This window comes from Silurus meridionalis, chromosome 16, assembly GCF_014805685.1.
Source record: "Silurus meridionalis isolate SWU-2019-XX chromosome 16, ASM1480568v1, whole genome shotgun sequence".
In the NCBI taxonomy this organism is placed as follows: Eukaryota; Metazoa; Chordata; class Actinopteri; order Siluriformes; family Siluridae; genus Silurus; species Silurus meridionalis.
The window spans coordinates 12457636-12477398 of record NC_060899.1 but is presented as its reverse complement, the minus strand read 5'-3'; the positions used below and the strand labels follow the sequence as shown (position 1 = coordinate 12477398).

The 19763-nt window shown below is 36.1% G+C and overlaps 2 protein-coding genes across 9 annotated transcripts; one reads left to right on the top strand and one right to left on the bottom strand.

Annotated features, from left to right (window-relative positions):
- Positions 1-486: 486 nt before the first annotated feature.
- Positions 487-9105, top strand: LOC124398823 (membrane cofactor protein-like). Of its 8 annotated transcripts, none has more exons than XM_046869252.1 (13): positions 487-637; positions 1582-1702; positions 2669-2857; positions 3018-3117; positions 3228-3301; positions 3384-3563; positions 3765-3938; positions 4621-4626; positions 4669-4734; positions 4866-4910; positions 6062-6098; positions 6433-6488; positions 6989-9105. In XM_046869252.1, exons 2-12 carry the CDS (start codon positions 1618-1620, stop codon positions 6470-6472), a joined length of 996 nt encoding a protein of 331 aa, XP_046725208.1. In that variant the 5' UTR covers positions 487-637; positions 1582-1617; the 3' UTR covers positions 6473-6488; positions 6989-9105. The 8 variants fall into 8 exon arrangements, with proteins under 8 accessions (XP_046725208.1, XP_046725207.1, XP_046725206.1 ...); XM_046869251.1 differs by having other exon boundaries at positions 4663-4734; XM_046869250.1 differs by having other exon boundaries at positions 4657-4734.
- Positions 7517-19306, bottom strand: atp6ap1b (ATPase H+ transporting accessory protein 1b). The gene is made up of 10 exons (XM_046869238.1): positions 19156-19306; positions 17335-17461; positions 16095-16169; positions 15122-15312; positions 14070-14101; positions 13906-13991; positions 12526-12770; positions 12380-12430; positions 12056-12293; positions 7517-11415 (listed from the first exon to the last, which is right to left on the bottom strand). Exons 1-10 carry the CDS (start codon positions 19278-19280, stop codon positions 11209-11211), a joined length of 1377 nt encoding a protein of 458 aa, XP_046725194.1. The 5' UTR covers positions 19281-19306; the 3' UTR covers positions 7517-11208.
- Between the last annotated feature and the right edge of the window lie 457 nt (positions 19307-19763).

The following is a 19763-nucleotide window of genomic DNA, read 5'->3' as shown; positions in this document are numbered from 1 at the left end:
TAATGTTCGCTCAGTTCTCACACATATAAACATCAGATCACATCTGTTTAAATGAAGAAACTGTTTGTATTTTGTGAAATACAGCAGTAATGTGGGTCGCATGTGTATGTATGTGTGTATATATATATATATATATATATATATATATATATATATATATATATATATATATATATAAATGTATGTGTGTGTATATGAATATATGACAAGCAAGGTACAAATAAAAATAAGGGTGGGGTAAATGAAACATTTTGTAGAAGCAGGCTGGGGCAGAAACAAATAAAGCTGTTTGAAATACAGCTTTCAGGGGTTTTACCAAATAAAACATGAGTTTTGTGTTGATTTACTTGGACCCATTTGGCTTTCCATATTCCGTTCTAATAGAACAACAAAGCGAAAACTAAATATATATAATATAAATAAATATATAAACCGCCGTGATGACAAAACACATGAGGTCATGATTTTATCTGCTGAGAATTTACTGTAAATGAGGATAAATGCGGATAGATATGAGTCATGCTCCTGCAGGGGTGTGACCACGTTTCCTGTCATTCACACAGGAACCGACAGGAACAACCCAGAGCCTGGCGTCCATTTAACACACTGTAGGACGCTTCAAGACCTCCACCGAAAGGTATGATCTATTTGGGTGTTTGTTGGTAGTAAATTCATATTTTGGATATTTAATACGGGAGTAGGTCCTTATTAATGCCTGCGTCAAGCTTTTCTGTTGGTTAGTTTCGTCTTTGCCACCTCACAGGCAGGTTGCTCGGCCTCGGACGGGTACTGCTTAGATAGACATATAAAAAAAGTAGTAGTTTGTTTATCACATTATTTGGTATTTTGAACACCCAAATGTAAGCGTTATTTAAATAATTTTAATATAATATTATTGTATATCATACGAACTCGGAAAAGGCGTGGCTGCGCGCGCCTGCTTTTCTTCGTTTTTCATGTGTTTGGTAATCAGTTTGGACGTTAGCATGTCGAGCTAACTTACATTACTCAACAGGAAATATACAATTTAGCCGGAATTTTGGTCAATAAGTCAAAAGTTTAGTCAATAACATATATTAAATTCATATTTACCTCGATAGCTAAGCATTTGACTTTAAAACCGAGTCGGAAAACAAAACAATAATATAATCAAGTTATATTTATTATAAGCAAAATATACGCTAGATAGTGTATTAGCTAGTTATCTAACTGGTTTGTTCAAAATAAAACGCATTTATATACGTTTAATTAAGTTGGGTTTGTACCTACTTAATTAAATAAAATAAAGCAAGTAACTTACATTCGTATTAATTAGATAGTTAACTGGGAGCTATCTTCACTTTTAAAACTAATAAAACAATAAATAAATAAATAAAAAATATTTTACCAGTTTTCTAAATAACAAACTTCTCTGTAAAATGCTAGACATTTATATAATTTTTTTTAATAATAAGTAATCTAATATCTATCTAACTGTCTGTCTACATATCTATACAATAATACTGTAATATAGTATTGTTCAGCTGAGGGGGGGGGACAACAACCTGAGATAAATAAATGTTATTATTGTCTCCATTCCAGTATTGAAGTGAAGTCGTCTGAGTGGAAATAAGATTAATGGGTAAAACCATGTGGGTGACACCGAGCTCCAGTCTGATCCTCCTCCTCCTCACATGTCTGGTGAAGTTCGGAGAAATTCGAGGTAAAGTTCAGATGTGTTTCTTATCTCATTATTATATATTTATTTCATAATATTCCTTTTTTAAATCAGGTTTCTCTCTGCCTACAGATTGTTTATGTCCTGCTTTTCACTGCAGTAGTTCCTAGAAATTTCTACTAATACAAATGATCTGGAAAATTTGTAGAAAGCATTTGTTTAATCGATAGGATAATGTGTGTGTGTTGGGGTGGGGTGTGTGTGTGTGTGTGTGTGTGTGTGTGTGTGTGTGTGTGTGTGTGAGATAAGGTCATGGATTAGTTTGAATCAACATGATGACGTTGAGAAGGCTCACAGGAAAAAAATAACTATTTATATATGAACAAAAAAAAAAATCTTTTTTCCCAAAGAAGGGGTGTCGGGAGATTTGAGATGAAGACACAAAACTTGGTTGGTTATTTGTAAATATGTCCATGAAGAGCAGTGTAGTGTGTTTGTGTGGAACAAGGATTAGTCATTGGGAGCCTCTTCCTGATCACGAGCTGTGTACTGTTGTGTGCTGGTGAGTCGACCGAATCCTTCTGATAAGCAGCGACTGTGAAGTGAACTGGAGATCTGTATCGAGTGTGGAACAGTTTCCAAATTATGCTAAGTCTAAAACGTGTCCAGATCTAGTGACAGAGTTGCACTTCTGAGCCTTTTCATAGAGACTCCCCACAATTACCCATGGACCTGCCAAAAAATGTCACTTTTCTGGATCATCTTAATGCCATGTAATGTAGTAGCAAACAGCTCAAAATTCATGGGCTCTTATCGCAATGAAAACCAGCTGAAGGCGTTGTGATTTCAGTGTCAGTATTTAATGTTTTTGCACTTCACCCACTTAAATGTTAGAACTTATTGCACTTTGATGATAATCACACGTGGAATTACTCATTGCATATTATTCTGAATTGTTTAATTTGTGCTAATTTTGTACTATTATATTTATTCTTCTTTTTATGTTTTTAGCACAATGCGTGAGACCCGTTGTTGGGGAAAACAGGGTTCTTGCTGATGATTCAGGCCAAACGAGTTTCCCTGAAGGATCATCAGTAAAATTCAAATGCGGCACTGGTTATCAGCCTGCAGATCCAACAGCTTCCCGGACAATCACGTGCAGTGGACAACAGTGGACCACACTAGATCTTCAGTGCAAAAGTATTTTTCCTTATTCACATTTTCTCATTCCAGCTTTTATTTATTTATTTATGAATTTATTTATTTAGTTACATTATCCATATATCTGTAGCGTTGGTGGTTTGTTTATTTTGGTTATTAAAGCAAAGCATGAATATTAAGATATCCTTTATATTTTTAGAAAAGTCCTGTGGAAGTCCAGGAGAGTTGTCCAATGGAAGGTATCTAACTCCAGATGGAATTCTGTTTGGTGCAACAGCCACTGCACAGTGTAACCCAGGGTTAGTAAAACCGCTTTTCTTTAACCTAATTTTTTGTCTTTGCTTCAATTTTTAAACACACTGGCACTAAAGATGGCCGTGTATCTCACATGGTACATCTCTGTTTGTAGATTTGTGGTTTCTGGAACTAAAATGAGAAATTGTGTTGATGCTGGTTGGGATGGGAGACCTGCGGAATGTGAAGGTAATGAATTTGATGGTAATTTTATACTTATTTGTAGGTGAAAATGTGTTTGAAGCAACTTAACATGTTCTTTTCTTTTTAGTGATAAAATGTTTACCACCAGCCCAAATAGACCACGGAACTTATGAGCCTTTGGAAGATCATTATGATTATCTTAGTGTAGTCACTTACACTTGTAATCACCCTTATAGTCTTGATGGACCACAAACAATAAGCTGTTCTGATGATGCAACATTTCAACCTTCTCCTCCTCGGTGTGTGGGTGAGTAAATGGTATTTCATTTTTACAAATAATTATCTGAACATTTCTGAATGCTCAATTTATTTATTATTTCTCTACATTGCCACAGCTTTTGTTTATTCTTATTCGTTATTTTGGAGCTTGCAGTTGGTTTCCTGTTCTGGTGTAAATCAGCATATTTAATTTATTAATTTATTTCTGTTTTTTTTTTTTTTTTAACAGATATCAAGTGTGATGCACCTAAAATAGATAATGCTATTAGAATCGAAGGCAAAGCACCACCCTACACTGGTGGAAATTTTGTCAATTACCAGTGTAATAAGGGCTACAAAATGAAGGGCACGGGTTATTTGGTTTGTGGCAAAAATGGATGGAATCCTCCTCCTCCAGTGTGCGGTAATGTTGTTCAATGCTTGACATTATTGTTAATCACATCACACACACTCCATTCATTAATGTCAATCATGTGGCATCAGTGCAAAGTTAAACTCAAAGGGAAAAATGCACTTAATCTAATTGTGAGGAACTTTATCATACAGCAAGATTCACAATGTCAATATAAAAAAAAAAAAAAAAAAACAATTATCAGGGGGGAAAAGTGGCCAAGTCACTCACTCGACTTTAATCTAAATAGCGATTTATCTTTTGAAGAGGGGCCTGAAGGTAGAAATCCATAATGAATTTAAAGAAGATTCAGTGCAAGCATGGCAAAGTGTCACAAATAGGACTTCAACAGTTTGGTGATGCCAGTGGGACTTTAATATTGTCAGTTGTTATATGTCTAGCACTTGCAATTCTAATACACTTGCAGTAAAATTTGTTCATTTAATTATAAATATACATACTCTTGACACAGATGTCCTCAATCCTTCTGAATGTAACTGATGTTCTGAAGTGTCACATTATCACATTGTAATTATTATTATAAATTATTATACAAGAGTACTGCAATGTATAATGGAGTATTATTTTTAATTTTCCTTTTTTTTAATTTTTTTTTATATATATATATATATATATATATATATATATATATATATATATATATATATATATATATATATATATATAAAACCAGTATCAAGTTCAGGTCCAGATCCAAGTCCAGGTCCAGGTCCAGGTCCAGGTCCAGGTCCAGATCCAAGTCCAGGTCCAGGTCCAGGTCCAAGTCCAGGTCCAGGTCCAGAGAAAGGTCCAGACCTAGATTCACACTGATCAAAAGAGAAAATGTTTAAATTGATTCTCATTGTGCTAGATTGCTAAACTGCTTTACTTTTCAAGAATGATGAACTAATTAATATTATTTAAAATTGTTATTTACAGGAAATGGTCTTGCGATTGGGCTTGGGGTTGCCGCTGGACTTGTGGGTAAGTGTACACAAGTGAATTACTTTGACAAGTGAAATAATTGTCCGAATTTTCACTTGCCAAAGTAATTCACTGTCAGATATAATTGTCCGAATTATCTGACAGTGAATTACTTTGGCAATTTTTTATTTGGACAATAATATCTGACAAAATATATGGTGATTTTCAAATATAAATACATATGTTTATTTGTTATATAAATACTATTTACAGTCCTATTAATGATCTGAAGCGGCTGTACAGTATGCAATGTTGAAATTTAGACTTTCTATTTGCATATAGTCACATTTATTTATTGTAGAACATCCAGGAAAAAAGTATTAACTAGAAATATTAACAACTAGAAGCAGTCATTTCCACACAATTTTCATTTTTTTTTCTTGCTTGAATTTGAATTAAAAATAAATGTAAAAATAAATTGATACTGAAAAAGCTTTCGGTATAATCACATTAGTGTAAACCTGTGATTTACTCTGCTATAACCACTGTATTTTCTATAGTGAGATAAAGGTGTATTTAATGTCTTAAAAACTGTCAAATGTAATACAGGTAGTCCTTAAATCATGATTGGTGGAATTATGATTTTTCTTTCTTATGATGATCTTGATACGAAAAAATTATAAAAATATTACAGTTTTGGTACAACATTTTAATTTTCATACGATGCGTTTGGATGCTGCCATGGTGTACACGTCTCCTGCCTTGTGAGATGCCTTACTCTTGCAATTGGTTGACAGAGTTCAGTTGTTTCGATGTTAAAGCGCATTTTTTTTCCCCCCATGTTTTTGGTGTTTCAAAGCCCAATTTTAGTTCTTTGCCCTCCACTCTCACGTGCCTGTTGCCATATACAATTTTACTGTAAAGTTTATACATTACGGTTCTAAAAATTGCTCTGTTTTGCTAAATTACGTACTGAAATGTAACCAAATAGCGTATATTACCCTATAATAATGACCATTTCTTTGGATTCCTGGTTAGGCTAGGCCATGTCTCGAATATTTTTAAGTCACGATGGGGTCTTTGTAACACTATTTTCTCCATCGTCAGGGACTACCTGTATTTCAACTCCAAAAAAATACATTTTAAATAATTGCTAGTATATTTGTATATTAATCCATATTAAGTGATATCATGTTAAATTTCCTTTTCAGTATTGATAACAGTTATTGTGTGCTGCGTGAAGAAAAGGTAAGTGTAAAACCGTTTTCTTTAGTGTATGAACACATCACTGGCAGAATCTGTTTTTTTTTTTCATTTTTATTTAATGCAATTTGCCCACATTAACAGCATGCTTACTGCTTTACTCTTACTTTGATGAGAATGTTTTGTGTTTGTTTGCAAAATGGTCACGGCATGAAAATTGTAGTAATATAGACCCGTTTATTAAGAGTAGTTTCTAGGGGTTTTCCGCAGTTAAATCTTATTTGTATATAATATAAAATATGCAGGAGATGCTTTTAAATACCAGACAAATAGGATTTTTGAAGGTTTAACAGGCCGATGCTGGACTTTTGACTTTCAGCTCTGGCTGGGGAAAGGTGCCCACTAGAAACGAAGCTTAACGCCATCACTGTCCTGGTAAGAAAATCAGATTGTCATACGTTAGATTAGATTAAATTGCTTTAAATCATTAAAACAATACAAAAGCAAAATTTCCAGCTTTATATTGGTTACATGAATGTACTTCCCTAGATTTCATGCTAGTAAGAATCAATTTGCTTTTATGTTTTAATTGCTGGCATGAACTAAAATGCACAAGGATGAACTTTTGTCTATATGTTTGGTTTTTACCTAAGTTGCAAAGAATAGAAGATTTTCATTAAGATTTCACTTAGAATTGACAGAAAATGAGCAGCCATGACCTGTCTCTTGCTAGTGTGAATGTAGAGTACCATGTAACTAACCTGTTTGCTGCTGTACAAATGGCATGTCTTTAACTTTTTCCAATTCTCGTATTTAACTTTTTTACAGCGAATGCTTAATTCTGCTTAATGCTTTTAACTCATATCATTGCCCAGATTTTTATTTCCCTCTAGCTTTTGGAAGGTTTTTACTATTTTTACTATGCTCTTTTCTAGAATGGGCTCCCAGTAAAGCACTATTTGACTGATCCAAATCCTTGGTGTTCACCTGCTTTCTATTGGTCTTTGTTTCTCGAGGGAGCAGATTGACATGTAGGAAGGAACAGAGCTCCTGTTTTTGTCATTTATTCTTGGAGACTAGCAAATGTGTGCTTTGGTCTTAAGACAGAGGTTCTCAACTATTATAACCTAGTGTGTGTGTGTGTGTGTGTGTGTGCGTGTGTGTGTATACTAAAACCTATACATTGCACATTTTTCCAGAATTTGGTGAGGATGGCAGGGACAGAGATTATGTGGTCACTACAAATTTGCAGACTGTAACAATATAATATATTATAATAAGGTAATAATTGAAGATGACTTAATATTACTTGCACTGATTCATTATATAGGTTCTGCAAGCTTGCATCTCAGTGCCCTCATGGCTTCATTTAGCTTTCCCCAAGAATGGAAAGTGTAAAACTCTCACAGCTCTTTGTTTGTGGCCTAATGGTTGGGAACCTTTGTTTCAAAATGTCTTATTAGTTGAAGTTAGAATTATTAAAAAAAAAAAAAAAAAAAAAAAAAAGGAGCATGATGCATTTTGTGCTCTTAACTAACGTTTTTCTTCTCTACAAATTTGATCAAACAAAATTACTATACAAACTGATTTGTGTTCATATAAAATAGAATCCAAATTAATGCAAATTTTAAGTTCTGTCCTGATCACTGCTTTGCATATAATATCCATTTGCTGGAATCAACAGCTAATCATGCAAACTGGCAATCTAGGCTCTGTTCCTGTTTATCCTGAGAGAATCCTTACCTTTTGCCTTGTGTTCTAAGTAACAGAAGAAACAAGGAAACGACAGATACATTTTATTAACCGGAATATCCTGATCGGTCGCTTTCACCTTCACACATGTTCACAAAATCCACTTACACATAAAAAAATATATACCACTGTTAATTTGGAGCACATGCCGTATAACTTGTGCCTGCTGCTTAGAAACTACGCACGAGAGTGGTTTTTTTTTTTTTTTTGTGCCATGTTGAACCACAGCGTGGTTGAATTCTGCTAAATAAAATAATTTTAACGAAACAACTTGCTACTTAGCAAGCAAGCTCCCTGACTATAATTTAGTAGTCTTTATTTAATTTTTTATAATATTTATAAGATTAAGGACAGCGTTGGAGAATTGACTGTTACCAGAAAATACATGTAAAAATAAGGTAAAGGTTTGTGATGTTAATATAACAGGAACAGCTGTGTATATATTTTCCTGCCTCGGCTGAAAGAATTTTTCTTTTTCATGCTGTACCCAATTGAAATTTTTAAGCTTACCATTAAATCCTAGCATATAGTTTCTATAAGTAATCTAAATTGTGTTTTTTTTGGTGGGTTTTTTTCCCCCAGTGTGTGCAGTTATTATAGTTTGTGATCCTACTGTTTGTTGATTAACTTGTTTGATTAGTTTGTTTGTAACTTTTTCAGAATGAGTGTCTTTTTAGACAGAATGCTTTAATCCTTCTGGAATGGATTCCATGCTAGTTTGAAATACAGTCTCACTGTAAGGGGGAGGTGAAAAAACTCACTATGAAATTTGATACCTTTTTTTTTTTTTTTTTTCTTTGTCAGTGACTGAAAAGCATAGCTGTGCGATGTGAAATTAAATATACAGTATTACCTGCTATATAGAAAATGATCCTGTTATGTTAGTGAGAAAAAAGAATCAGCTGAGAATAAAAAAACACAATATGAAAAGTGAATAATTCCTGCATTGCACTTGTTGTCTAATCGCAGTGTGGTGGTTATAATCAAAAAGGCCCTCTATTGCTTCTTTTTGGTTTCAATGATAAAAAAAATTTTCTCCACCCGTGAGATTGTATTTCTCTGAGGAATCTAAAGAATGAGTCCATTTTTACACTCTATAATACATGCTGTGTCAAAGTTTTCATGGTATAGTTAGAAGTCTGCTTGGGCTATGTGTAAGGCTGTTGTAATACCCAAAAACGTTTGCTTAGTTCAAATTATTCTTTCCAAAAAGTTTATACGGATATTGAGCCACATCTGCATTATAACATGTGTGAGCATGTCATCACTACACAATAAAGTGGATGTCCTTTGCTTTGTATGTTTTTGCTTCGATTCCTTGTTTCTTAATTTCTTTCTTGATCATCTTTTCCATACTCACAGAGGATCTTTCACAGAGATTATCTTCAATATGCATCTTTCTCAACGCACTGTTAAAAATGATTAAGATACATAATCTGCTGTTTAAGGTGCACTCTTTCAGGTAAAAGACACAATAAAGGTACATAGAGGTTCCTAGTGACAGTAAAAACAACACAGGCAGCAAGGATACAACAATAAAAGGGATTTTATGCAGTTGATGACTAGAGACTTCTCTGGTAACCTGTACATTTTTATTTCATGATGCTGATTTTACTTGAGTGATCAGGTTTCTAATATTTACTGAGATTAGTATTTAGAGGATTTTGTGTTCATATCCTAGGACAAGTACAAGTGCTAAAAATGACGACCTGAGATTTGGGTAACATTCAATTTAGATGTGTTGCATGTTAAAATAGAAAGTCTTTGTTTACTGTTTTGAGTTAGCTGAAGGTCAGATCATATCCGAGACACAGAAGTCATTCGAATGTTATGTAAAGATTTTTTATCCCCATTATCAGTAAAAAGAAATAGTCAGAATTAGTTTATAAATAGGTTTATTTCTTAAGCACTTTTTTTTGGTAATAGTCGCACTTTAAATGGCACAAATATACACCTAAAATTTAAACTTGTTTAAATTACACATACAGCAATTTAGGGAAAGTAGGAAGAGATGATGGAGGCACTTTTTGAAGTTACAATTGAAATAAACATAAACAAGAAATAAAAATCGTTAGACTATTAAATATATATTAAGATTGAGTAAATCTTTTAATAAGAATTTTTACAGTAATTCTTGTTTAAAAAATTTGGAGAAAAATGTTTACAAGTATCTTGGCACTGGAAAGCATTTAAACATCAATAACCATTTTGTAAACATTCGGCAAAATGCTTCCATCCTCAGTGGCATTTAACCTGCAAAGATCTGCATGCAACTGGTAAATGAAAATTTGAGTTGTTAAAGGATTTTCAGAGTGTGTCTAAACACGAATCCCTTGCTTGGCACGCAGAGTAAAGTAATGTACTGTTGAATATTTGGTTTACCTCGCATTGGTGTTAATTTTGCTGATCTGATCGTGATTATTTCCTCAGACAGCAAAACTGACACTCGAGTCAGTTGAAAGGCAAATTACATGGTTTTATGAATGCATTGGTTCATTATCATTCCTATAATTGTACAGGAGACACTCCAAATACAGCGAAAAAACCAAACAAGATGATATTTAGCAGCTTTGGAAGGAGTCTCCAGAGACAGAGCTTCATATAAAAAATGAGGTAAAGATGTATTTTTTTAAACGAGTGTTCAAGATGGAGGAGTTTGCACTTTGCAGTGTCTCAGAGATGGGGCAAGCTGCATTGTTGTGTAATAAACAACAGGGGAATAAATTGGTACTGCTATAAAATATTTAAACTGATTAAAAAAAAAAAAAAAACTACATTTGTAAAAGGAAAAAAAAAAAATCACGATGTGGTGGTATATAAAATATGAATATTTTTGGACTGGTAATGCAGTTCACCATCATTTTCATTGCTTAATTTTCCTAGAACAGAACAAACCAAATTGTTCTGTTCAGAAAAAGTGAGAAAGTAGCAGATTTAGGGAAGAATTAGCACTACACTATGGTAGTTTATACCTTTCAGGCTTTTGTTGTTGCTAATTTGGTTATTTAAAAAGACACGTCAGTAATAATAAAAATAAAAAATAAAACGTTTTGCACTTCAGTACTATTCGCTGTATAGCATTTTAGCAAGTACTACATTTCTATCAATCTCATACCAGGTTTAGCCTTCCTGCTGAGTTTGTTTACCAGCAATGCAAGGAAGTATTACATAATGAAGGAAACTGTGTGGGGGGAAAAAAAGAAAAGGGGGTCAGCAAATAAACCATAAACCGTACTTAAAACAGCAGCGCTAACAAACAGGAGTGCTGACTGAGAAATAAACTTCTCGCATAGTGAGCGAGTGCTACGATGTGGAACGTCTGGAATGAAAACAGGTTTCTAAGCTAGTTCACAACAAACACGAAAAAAAAAAAAGTCAGAGGCATTTGACTTTGGCTTTCGAATTACTCGTTCTGAGGCACTGAAATGCTTGGGCCTTTCGGGTCGTCGAAGCGGTCCATGGTGCGCAGCTGCATGATCATGTGGAGACCGTAGGTGAGGATGAAAACCATGAGCAGAGCGGTGAGCAGCCCCATCCAGATTCCCGGCGTGAAGAAGCTGGCGCAGTCGTTGGCATACGAGAAGGGCCCAGTCACGTTAAAGCCCTGGATCTGGATACAAAAAAATAAATAAATACATTCATTATTTTAAGTCATGTGGTTCATGATTTTAGTGGTGAACCCACAGCGCTTCAACCCTACAAGATGTTTCTATGAAGGAACTTAGTTATTTGGGTTTTGAAATGACAGGAACATGGAACTAAAATTGGGCATACATGTGATAAAAGTTTGTTCACAAACGTTTACCTTCAGTTCGGCTTTGCAATGACAAAGTTAGCAATAAAGAAAAAGGTTTAATATGTAGCAGGAGTTTGTATACGTACCCATTGTATGTCATTCAATTCGGCCATCAATCTAAAGATTGTCCCCATTTCACAGCATTGAAGTAAGGATCGCAAATATAGCTAGTGTGTGTTCACGTTTACTCTTTTTGTGTGTGTGAGTGTAAGTGTGTGTGTGTGTGTGATTTTATCTTATTATTCTTTTCTTTCCCAGTAATAGAAATGTAACACAATATTCTTAAATGTTCAATAAAAATTAGGGCATTTCTATAGCATGACTACTTATCCAGAATTCTTAGGTGCGTTTGTTTTTCGAAAAGAAAAATAAGCTACTTATAGTAATCGTGCAAAAATTATATACTTCGAATGTGCCATTAAATGATGGCACAAATCGTTGAATTGTAGTGTACCTGGAAGTCGGTGAAGAGGACGGTCCAGCGGGTGGCGCTGTCATCCTTATTGCGTGGCACCAGTAATGGGTTCCGTGCTGTGCTCACTTCCTGACAGTGGAAAGAATATTCGGCAGGATTATAGATGTCATGGCTGCCGTTGAAGATGGCAGTCTGGCCGTCGTAGTTCAGCACCACCTGCTCCATGACCGACCAAAAACGAGCTGACACGGGGAAGAAGCTGTTGCGCATCGAGAAGCTGGAAGTTGAATTAGAAATGTTTCACTACTATCCATTTTATAAACAAACAAATAACGCACACAAGGACCGATTCTGAATACTCACATCAGCTGTAAGGAGCGGAAATTCAGTACGTTTTTGTAATTCAGGACGAGTCTGGAACCCAAAAAAAGATACATCACAGTCTACATGCTTTGTCACAACACAAATGAAAGCTGATTCAATCTCGGCAAAAAAAAAAGAAAGATCACCTGGCAACGCTTGCGTTACAGAAAGAACCTTCCAGGGTGGCCGAGCCATTGAAAGTGAGCAATGCCAAATCAAAGACATTTCCTTTATCATAGCGGAGTTTCAGTTGATCAGCCCAGAGCAGGATACAAGGCTTTCCTTCAGTATTGTTGAAAGCCACTGGAGGTTTTCCATCTGCTTGTAATGGTGCCTGGAGCAGCGAGCGTCCTGCCAGTCCCCAAACCATAGACGTCTCGTCCTGAATCACCTACAGATGAGGCAAGATGGTGTGAATCTAACAAACCTGGAAATAGTGGACATCTTTTTTTTTTTGTTCCTGTATTCATCACATCACACTTAATACAGTTTGAATGATAGCATACGCTTTATGAGCGCAAACAATACTAGAGAAATAAAACTTGGATATAATTTTAGCGAAGACAATGTGCAGCTTGTATTAGCAGTACAGATTTACTGTCCTCTGAAAATAACTCAACATACAGCCATTAATGTCAAAACAGCTGGCAACAAAAGTGAGTACACCTGTAAGTATACAGCTGTAAGTCGTGTAACCATGCAAAGCAACATGTCCTATTCGCCCCAGAAGGAATCCTCTTCTGATGCTGGCTCACAAAAAAGCCTGCAAATGTTGTGCTGAAGAGAACCTGTCCAAAAGCATGAATTACTGTAACCATGTCCTGTGGTCTGATAAGACCACTAAGATAAACTTGTTTGGCTCAGATGGTGCCAGCATGTATGGCGATGCCCCGGTGAGGAGCACAAAGAAAATTAACTTGCCCACAGTCAAGCATGGTGTTGGTAGCATCATGGTCTGAGGCTGCTTGAGTGCTTTTGGTACTGAGGAGCTGCGGTTCATTGAGGGAAACATGGATTCCCACATGTACTGTGACATTCTGAAGCAGAACATGATGCCCTCCCTTCTGAAACTGGCAGTTTTCCAACATGAAAATGACCCCAAACACACCGCCAAGTGGGATTTCAATTTAATGCAAAAGCTTTGGTGTAAGAAGCTTGTTGCGTCATACCCAAAAAGACTCGATGCTGTAATTACTGCCAAAGTAGTGAATAAAGGCTCTGAATACTTCATATTATATCATATCATCTGTGATCATGCTACTGTGCAAATGTATTACATGTACAGCATTTAGCTTATCCAGAGTGACTTTCTGAAGTGCCCCCAAAAAACCGCATCATCGTGCAAGTTCTGCAAAACTGGTTTATGTAAACATTTCCAACCATTTTTTTTTATTACATAAAATTCGATAAATAAGTTATACTCCGGTAATAAAATGTAATTGCTAATTAGGTTTCCACCGTGTTAATCATAAGCTTTTTATGATTTGCGGCATGCAGCTGTATATGAATTATGATCGGTGTCTTACATGAGAAGGTTTCAGGCCGGTGTAAACTGCGGTGTAAGGCACACTCTGAGCTTGCAGTATAGTCAGGACATTTCCAATAGTCTCATCTACCAACAGAAAGCGATTAGTAACTACAAACATTATATACACTGTATATATTGTCAAAACAGAGATTAAAAACTCACCATTTTTTCTAAGAAGCTCTTTTGATTGGGCACTGTAAGACAGAGCAGAAAGAAAATACATCATCTATATAGAAGATACACTTAAACATACACTGTATGGACAAAGGCATTGAGACATTACTTTTCCAGTCATATCTGGTTCTTACAAACTGTTACCACAAAGATGGAGGCGTACAATTGTATAGGACGTCTTTGAATGCAGTAGCATGAAACAACCAAATCTGTGCACAAAGCCAGCTCCATGAAGATATGGTCTTCTGGGCTGGAGTAGAAGATCTCAAATGCCCTGCTATAAAGCTCAAACCTCAACCCTACTGAACACCGTTGGGATGATTTAGAACACTGACTGCCCCCCCAACCCTCCTCACTCTCAAATAGTTGAGCAATTTTATGAGTTGCTCAGTAGCTCCTGGTTCTATACTCTCAAATGACTGTATAAGACAGTAGGAAAGACATACTCATTATCACACAATCCAGTGCTCATGAACTTAGTTCTCACTCTCCAGTGTTCTGTATTGTTAAAATATATATAATCACACTCTTGATATCACCTAAATGTGGATGGGTTCCCCTTTTGAGTCTGGTTCCTCTCAAGGTTTCTTCCTCATAACATCGTCAGGAGATTTTCCTTGCCACAGTTGCCATGGCTGCTCATCAGGGATAAACACACTTAACTGTTAAATTCTGTAAAGCTGCTTTGAGACAACGTGTGTTGTGGAAAGCGTTATAGAATTAAACTTGACTTGACTCTCCATCAGTACCTGACTTTACTAACGTCCTTGTGCCTGAATGAGCAAATATCTCCACAAGCACACTCAAAGTCTAGAGGATCATCTCCCCAAAAGGTTATTATGACAGCAAACAGGGACTAAATGTGGAATGGGCTGTTCAGAACTCACATACCAATCTTATGGTCCACAAACTTTTGTCCATACAGTGTATTTTTACAGATATATCAATGTAATTAAGATTTCTCAAGAAGAAACTCTCCACAAAATGCACTAAGCAGAACATCTCAGCCAACTAACTAAGCGGTCAAATCTCTGCTTTACCCAGTGGTGTATGGGAGCCTGATGAGCAGTAGCGAAGGCTCTGCTGTGTTCAGTTGAAGCTGGCCGAGCTCTGATGGAACAACGCTGAGTGCAGGAACTCCGAGCTGTTGTTGGAAAATTTCCTCCACCGATTCGGCTGCAGTCCAATCCAGAGACGGCAGCACCTTGGTCGTGGACGCCTGCAATGCGGACTGGAGTGCCAATAAAAAGAAACACCAGAAATAATTAACCTTGTACACAATCATGGGGGAAACATATGTTCAAAGCAAAACTATTGCTTCATAACCTGGTAAACGTGTCTATTACACTATTATAGTGAAATGTATATATGACTAACAAACCTCTATAGCATGGAATTAACAATGTAGCTATACACTATTACAACATTTGGAGCAGTGAGTGAAGAACACTGATGACCTCTTCATCATGGCACTTGTTAGTGGTTGTGATATATTAGGCAACAAGTGAACATTCTGTCCTCAAAGTTGACGTGTTAGAACCAGGAAAAAAGGGCAAGAGTAAGGATTTGAGCGAGTCTGACAAATTGTGGCGTCTAGACGACTGGGTCAAAGCATCTTCAAAACGGCAGCTCTTGTGGAATTTTCCCGGTCTGCAGTGTTCAGTATTTATCAAAAGGGGTCAAGGAAGGAACAGTGGTGAACCGGCGACAGGGTAGAGGGGAGGGGAAGGCTGGCCCATGTGGACCAATCCAACAGATGATCTCCTATAGCTCAAACTGCTGAAGAAGTTCATGCTGTTGATGCTTGATGGGTCAGAACTGTTTTGGCAGCAAAAGGGGGACCAATACAATATCAGACAGGCGTAACGTCATAATATTATGCCTGGTGTATAGAATTTAATTGACATTTATAATTATTTGATTGAAAATGGAAGCCACGACCTTGTTAATCCTTTCGAAAGAAATCAAATCTTACGGGAACATATTTGCACATGGGACAAAACTCAGCCTTACCTCCAAGTTTACAAAGACGCTGTCTTTCTTGTTGCCGTACACGCCGCCATATGCTGTGAAATCATCCATGCTCAACTGTTTAGAGGAGCACAAGAAGTGTTAAACGTGTTCACGTTCTTTCATCGCTGCATTATTTACTCAATATCAGTCATATGATACGATAGAAACCATTCAGTTTAACAACGTTGATAATCCTTCCAAAAAAAAACACAAAAAAACCCGCTACTGTAAATGAACATCTTGACGAACTTGTCGTCATGGAATCAATACTACTGATCTTAATTCTACTGTGTTTGCTATTTGTGAATTAACTGTTACTATGGAAACATGTTAAAACAAGTGTGTTATGTATAGAATCCGTCGATGCGGTGGATATTTAAAGTGTACACACCATTATAAAATTCAGGGTTATTAAAATATTTTTATAAATTATTTTAAAGTGATTTTCCAACAAACAAAAATCCAGAGAAAATTTACTAACAGTAATAAGAACTGGAAACATATTCAATTAAAAACAACCTACAACACCCTGGTTGCACACGTCTGCACACTCTTTATAACTTTATAACATTTTTATTTCTGTAGAGCTGCTTTGAGACAACGTCCATAGTTAAAAGTGCTTTAGAAATAAAAATTAATTGATCTGCACCTAGAATTAACTATTCAAATACAAAATGGGGCTTGTAAATACATGGGATTCACCTGCCATCAGTTAAAGCTGTAATTAAAACCAAATGAAAGTCAGCTGTTGCTATAGTGTGATTGAATGTCTGCATTCTACTAAGAGCCATAATCCACAAAGAAACTGCGAGATTTGATGGTTGAATGTAACGATCAGAAAAGGGGATATAAGAAGGCACCAAATGTACCATTAAACACTGTTAAAACTGTCATCAATAAGTGGAGAAAATGTGGCACCACAGAGACATTGCAAAAAAATCAGGACACCCCTCCAAAGTTGATAAAAGGACGAGAAGAATTTCTTTTCTGGTCACCCCTTGCATTAATTAATATCTCCTGTATATCTGCACAAATCTGGGTGGTGGGAAGTTGGTATCTAAATTCTACATCGACTTTAATTCTTGCACTGTTATGTAATCCTCTCAGACGATATATTTAAGTTCCTCTAAAAGGTATGTGACAATTTTGGTGTGTCCGATGGAAATTCTAAGAGGAAGTAAAACTGTGGCTCATTGTCACACTACACTAAAAGGAGTTGAGTCAGGATGGCTGTTCTCACCTCGGCCTGTAAAAACAGCAGCACCGTGTGTGGTGAAGTTGTCAAGGCAGATTTTAGATAGGACTCGAACTTCGCACCAGACACGATCTCACCAGCCGTCGGTTCCTCAAGGGTTGGCAAAGTGTACCTACAAAAAAAAAAAAAAGAATTTAGCATGTTACATGTTCACATTACTGCAATCATGCCACGGAGAGCAATTCTTTTCATATTTTCTAGTTAAAATGACAGACTTGATTGTTCATTTATCCACAGAAACCTGCTGAAAACAACGTATTCGTAATAACATCCACCATCCGAAAGCAGTTCATCGAGGAGACCTTTCAGGTATAAATAAATATACACTGATACATATGTTAAGGTTGTTTAAGTCACAGACAAGCACATTTCTGACTGGTACGATATTATATACTATATTCATCATATTATTATTCATATTTATATATCAATACACACATAAACAGGACCAGTCAAAAGTTTAGAAGCACCTTCCTTCCATGGTCTTTCTACATTTGTATTATTTTCAACATTGCACATTAACGCTGAAGACATCCAAACTATTAAAATCACATGATATGGAATTATGGAGTAAAAAAAAACAAAAAAAAACATGTTGAACAACCCAGAATAGGTTTTATATTTTTCATTCTTCCAGGTAGACACCTTCTGCTTTGCTAACAGCTTTGCACACACTCGCCATTGTCCTGTAATGGTCACCTTTAAAGGGTTTCCAAGAATCTTTAGGAGTTCCCAAAGGTGTTGTGTATTTGTTGGCTGCTTTATATTCACTCTCCAATCTACCTCATAAAATAAAGTCATCTCAATTACATAATTCCACACATGTTCTTTTATAGTTTGGATGTCTTTCCGTTTTAATGTACAAAGTTGAAAATAATAATAATAATAATCACTAAAGGAGAATATTCATCATATTATTAGTCAGATTCTCATCTTATATCAAATGAATAGACAGACAGAGAGCCATACAAACAGACAGACAGGGAGCCATACAGACAGACAGACAGACATACAAACAGACAGACAGACAGTCATACAAACAGACAGACAGACAGTCATACAAACAGACAGACAGACAGTCATACAAACAGACAGACAGATAGTCATACAAACAGAAAGAGAGTCATACAAACAGACAGACAGTCATACAAACAGACAGACAGACAGACAGACAGTCAGTCAGTCATACAAACAGACAGGCAGACAGTCATACAAACAGACAGGCAGACAGACAGACAGTCATACAAACAGACAGACATATAGACAGACAGTCATACAAACAGACAGGCAGACAGTCATACAAACAGACAGACAGACAGACAGTCAAACAAACAGACAGACAGACAGTCAAACAAACAGACAGACAAACAGACAGACAGTCATACAAACAGACAGACATACAAACAGACAGACAACTTTATGACGAAAAGGAGACAATAAATCAGTTGTCAAACAAACAGCTGTTTTACCTAAATGCACTTTTAAAAGGGGACATTGTCCCAAAGCACCTTTACAAATAAACAGCTTCTGTATGTGGTTCAGAACAAGTTTGCTCAGGCTGATTAAGCTTTAGTGATTAGCATGAATCTGACCAAAGACAAGGCAGTAAATGTAAACTTTTCTTCGACAATAATTAATAAATAAAACTATATAAAAGGCAGATGAGTTAACCTCAGCCAGTTCACCTCAGCTCCAAATATCTTTATGCTATTATGACTGCTGACTCTACAAACTAACCTCCTGAGAAAGTAGTTCATAAAGAATGAACTTAAACATTTAAACAACAAAAAATAACACAAAACATACCCATCACTGGTCCACATGATTAAGGGGACTTGCGCCCTGCAGGCACACAATAAAGAAAATAGAAATAAAACTATAAACTTTGCCATGGCTGAAACACATCCAGACTGACTAGCAACTTCCGGCATCCTCACACCAAGTCACGTGAAATCTATAACCGGAAGCTGGGGGTTGATCTCAAATCGCTGTGACAGCCTGTGCACTATGTAGGGCAGAGAAGCCATTGTGTCATACCCTAGTTAGTTAGCGCCTATACAGGAAGTCTGTTTCAATTTGGGATTCACTGTCAGCCGATGTCACATGAGCGTCTGCTGAAGTTCATAAAGGATCCGCTGTAGTACACGACATGGCCTCATTTTTCCTCTAGTATTATCTGGTTAGGTGTCCAGAAACTTTTGGCTATGCAGTTTACCTAAATTCACCCCAAATCAATTATAAAAATAATAAACGGTCAGATTTTGTATGCAATTATTATTTATTTAGGGTGAATTCAGGTATACAGTATGGGAAAAGGGTCCTGGACACCTGACCAGCAAGCTCTTTTGGAGATTTTGGAGTATGAGGATTTGCCTGATTAAAAAAACAGAAAAAGCATTTAATTAATAATTATC

Excerpts from the sequence above, each read along its gene's own strand:
- LOC124398823 (XM_046869248.1), top strand. The coding sequence starts at position 1,618 with ATGGGTAAAACCATGTGGGTGACACCGAGCTCCAGTCTGATCCTCCTC. Across the intron at positions 1,703-2,668 it reads GAAGTTCGGAGAAATTCGAG|CACAATGCGTGAGACCCGTT; the intron begins GTAAAGTTCAGA and ends TTATGTTTTTAG. Across the intron at positions 2,858-3,017 it reads ACTAGATCTTCAGTGCAAAA|AAAAGTCCTGTGGAAGTCCA; the intron begins GTATTTTTCCTT and ends TTATATTTTTAG.
- atp6ap1b (XM_046869238.1), bottom strand. The coding sequence starts at position 19,280 with ATGCCGGAAGTTGCTAGTCAGTCTGGATGTGTTTCAGCCATGGCAAAG. Across the intron at positions 12,294-12,379 it reads TTCCGCTCCTTACAGCTGAT|CTTCTCGATGCGCAACAGCT; the intron begins GTGAGTATTCAG and ends TTCAACTTCCAG. Across the intron at positions 11,416-12,055 it reads TCCTCTTCACCGACTTCCAG|ATCCAGGGCTTTAACGTGAC; the intron begins GTACACTACAAT and ends TTTTGTATCCAG.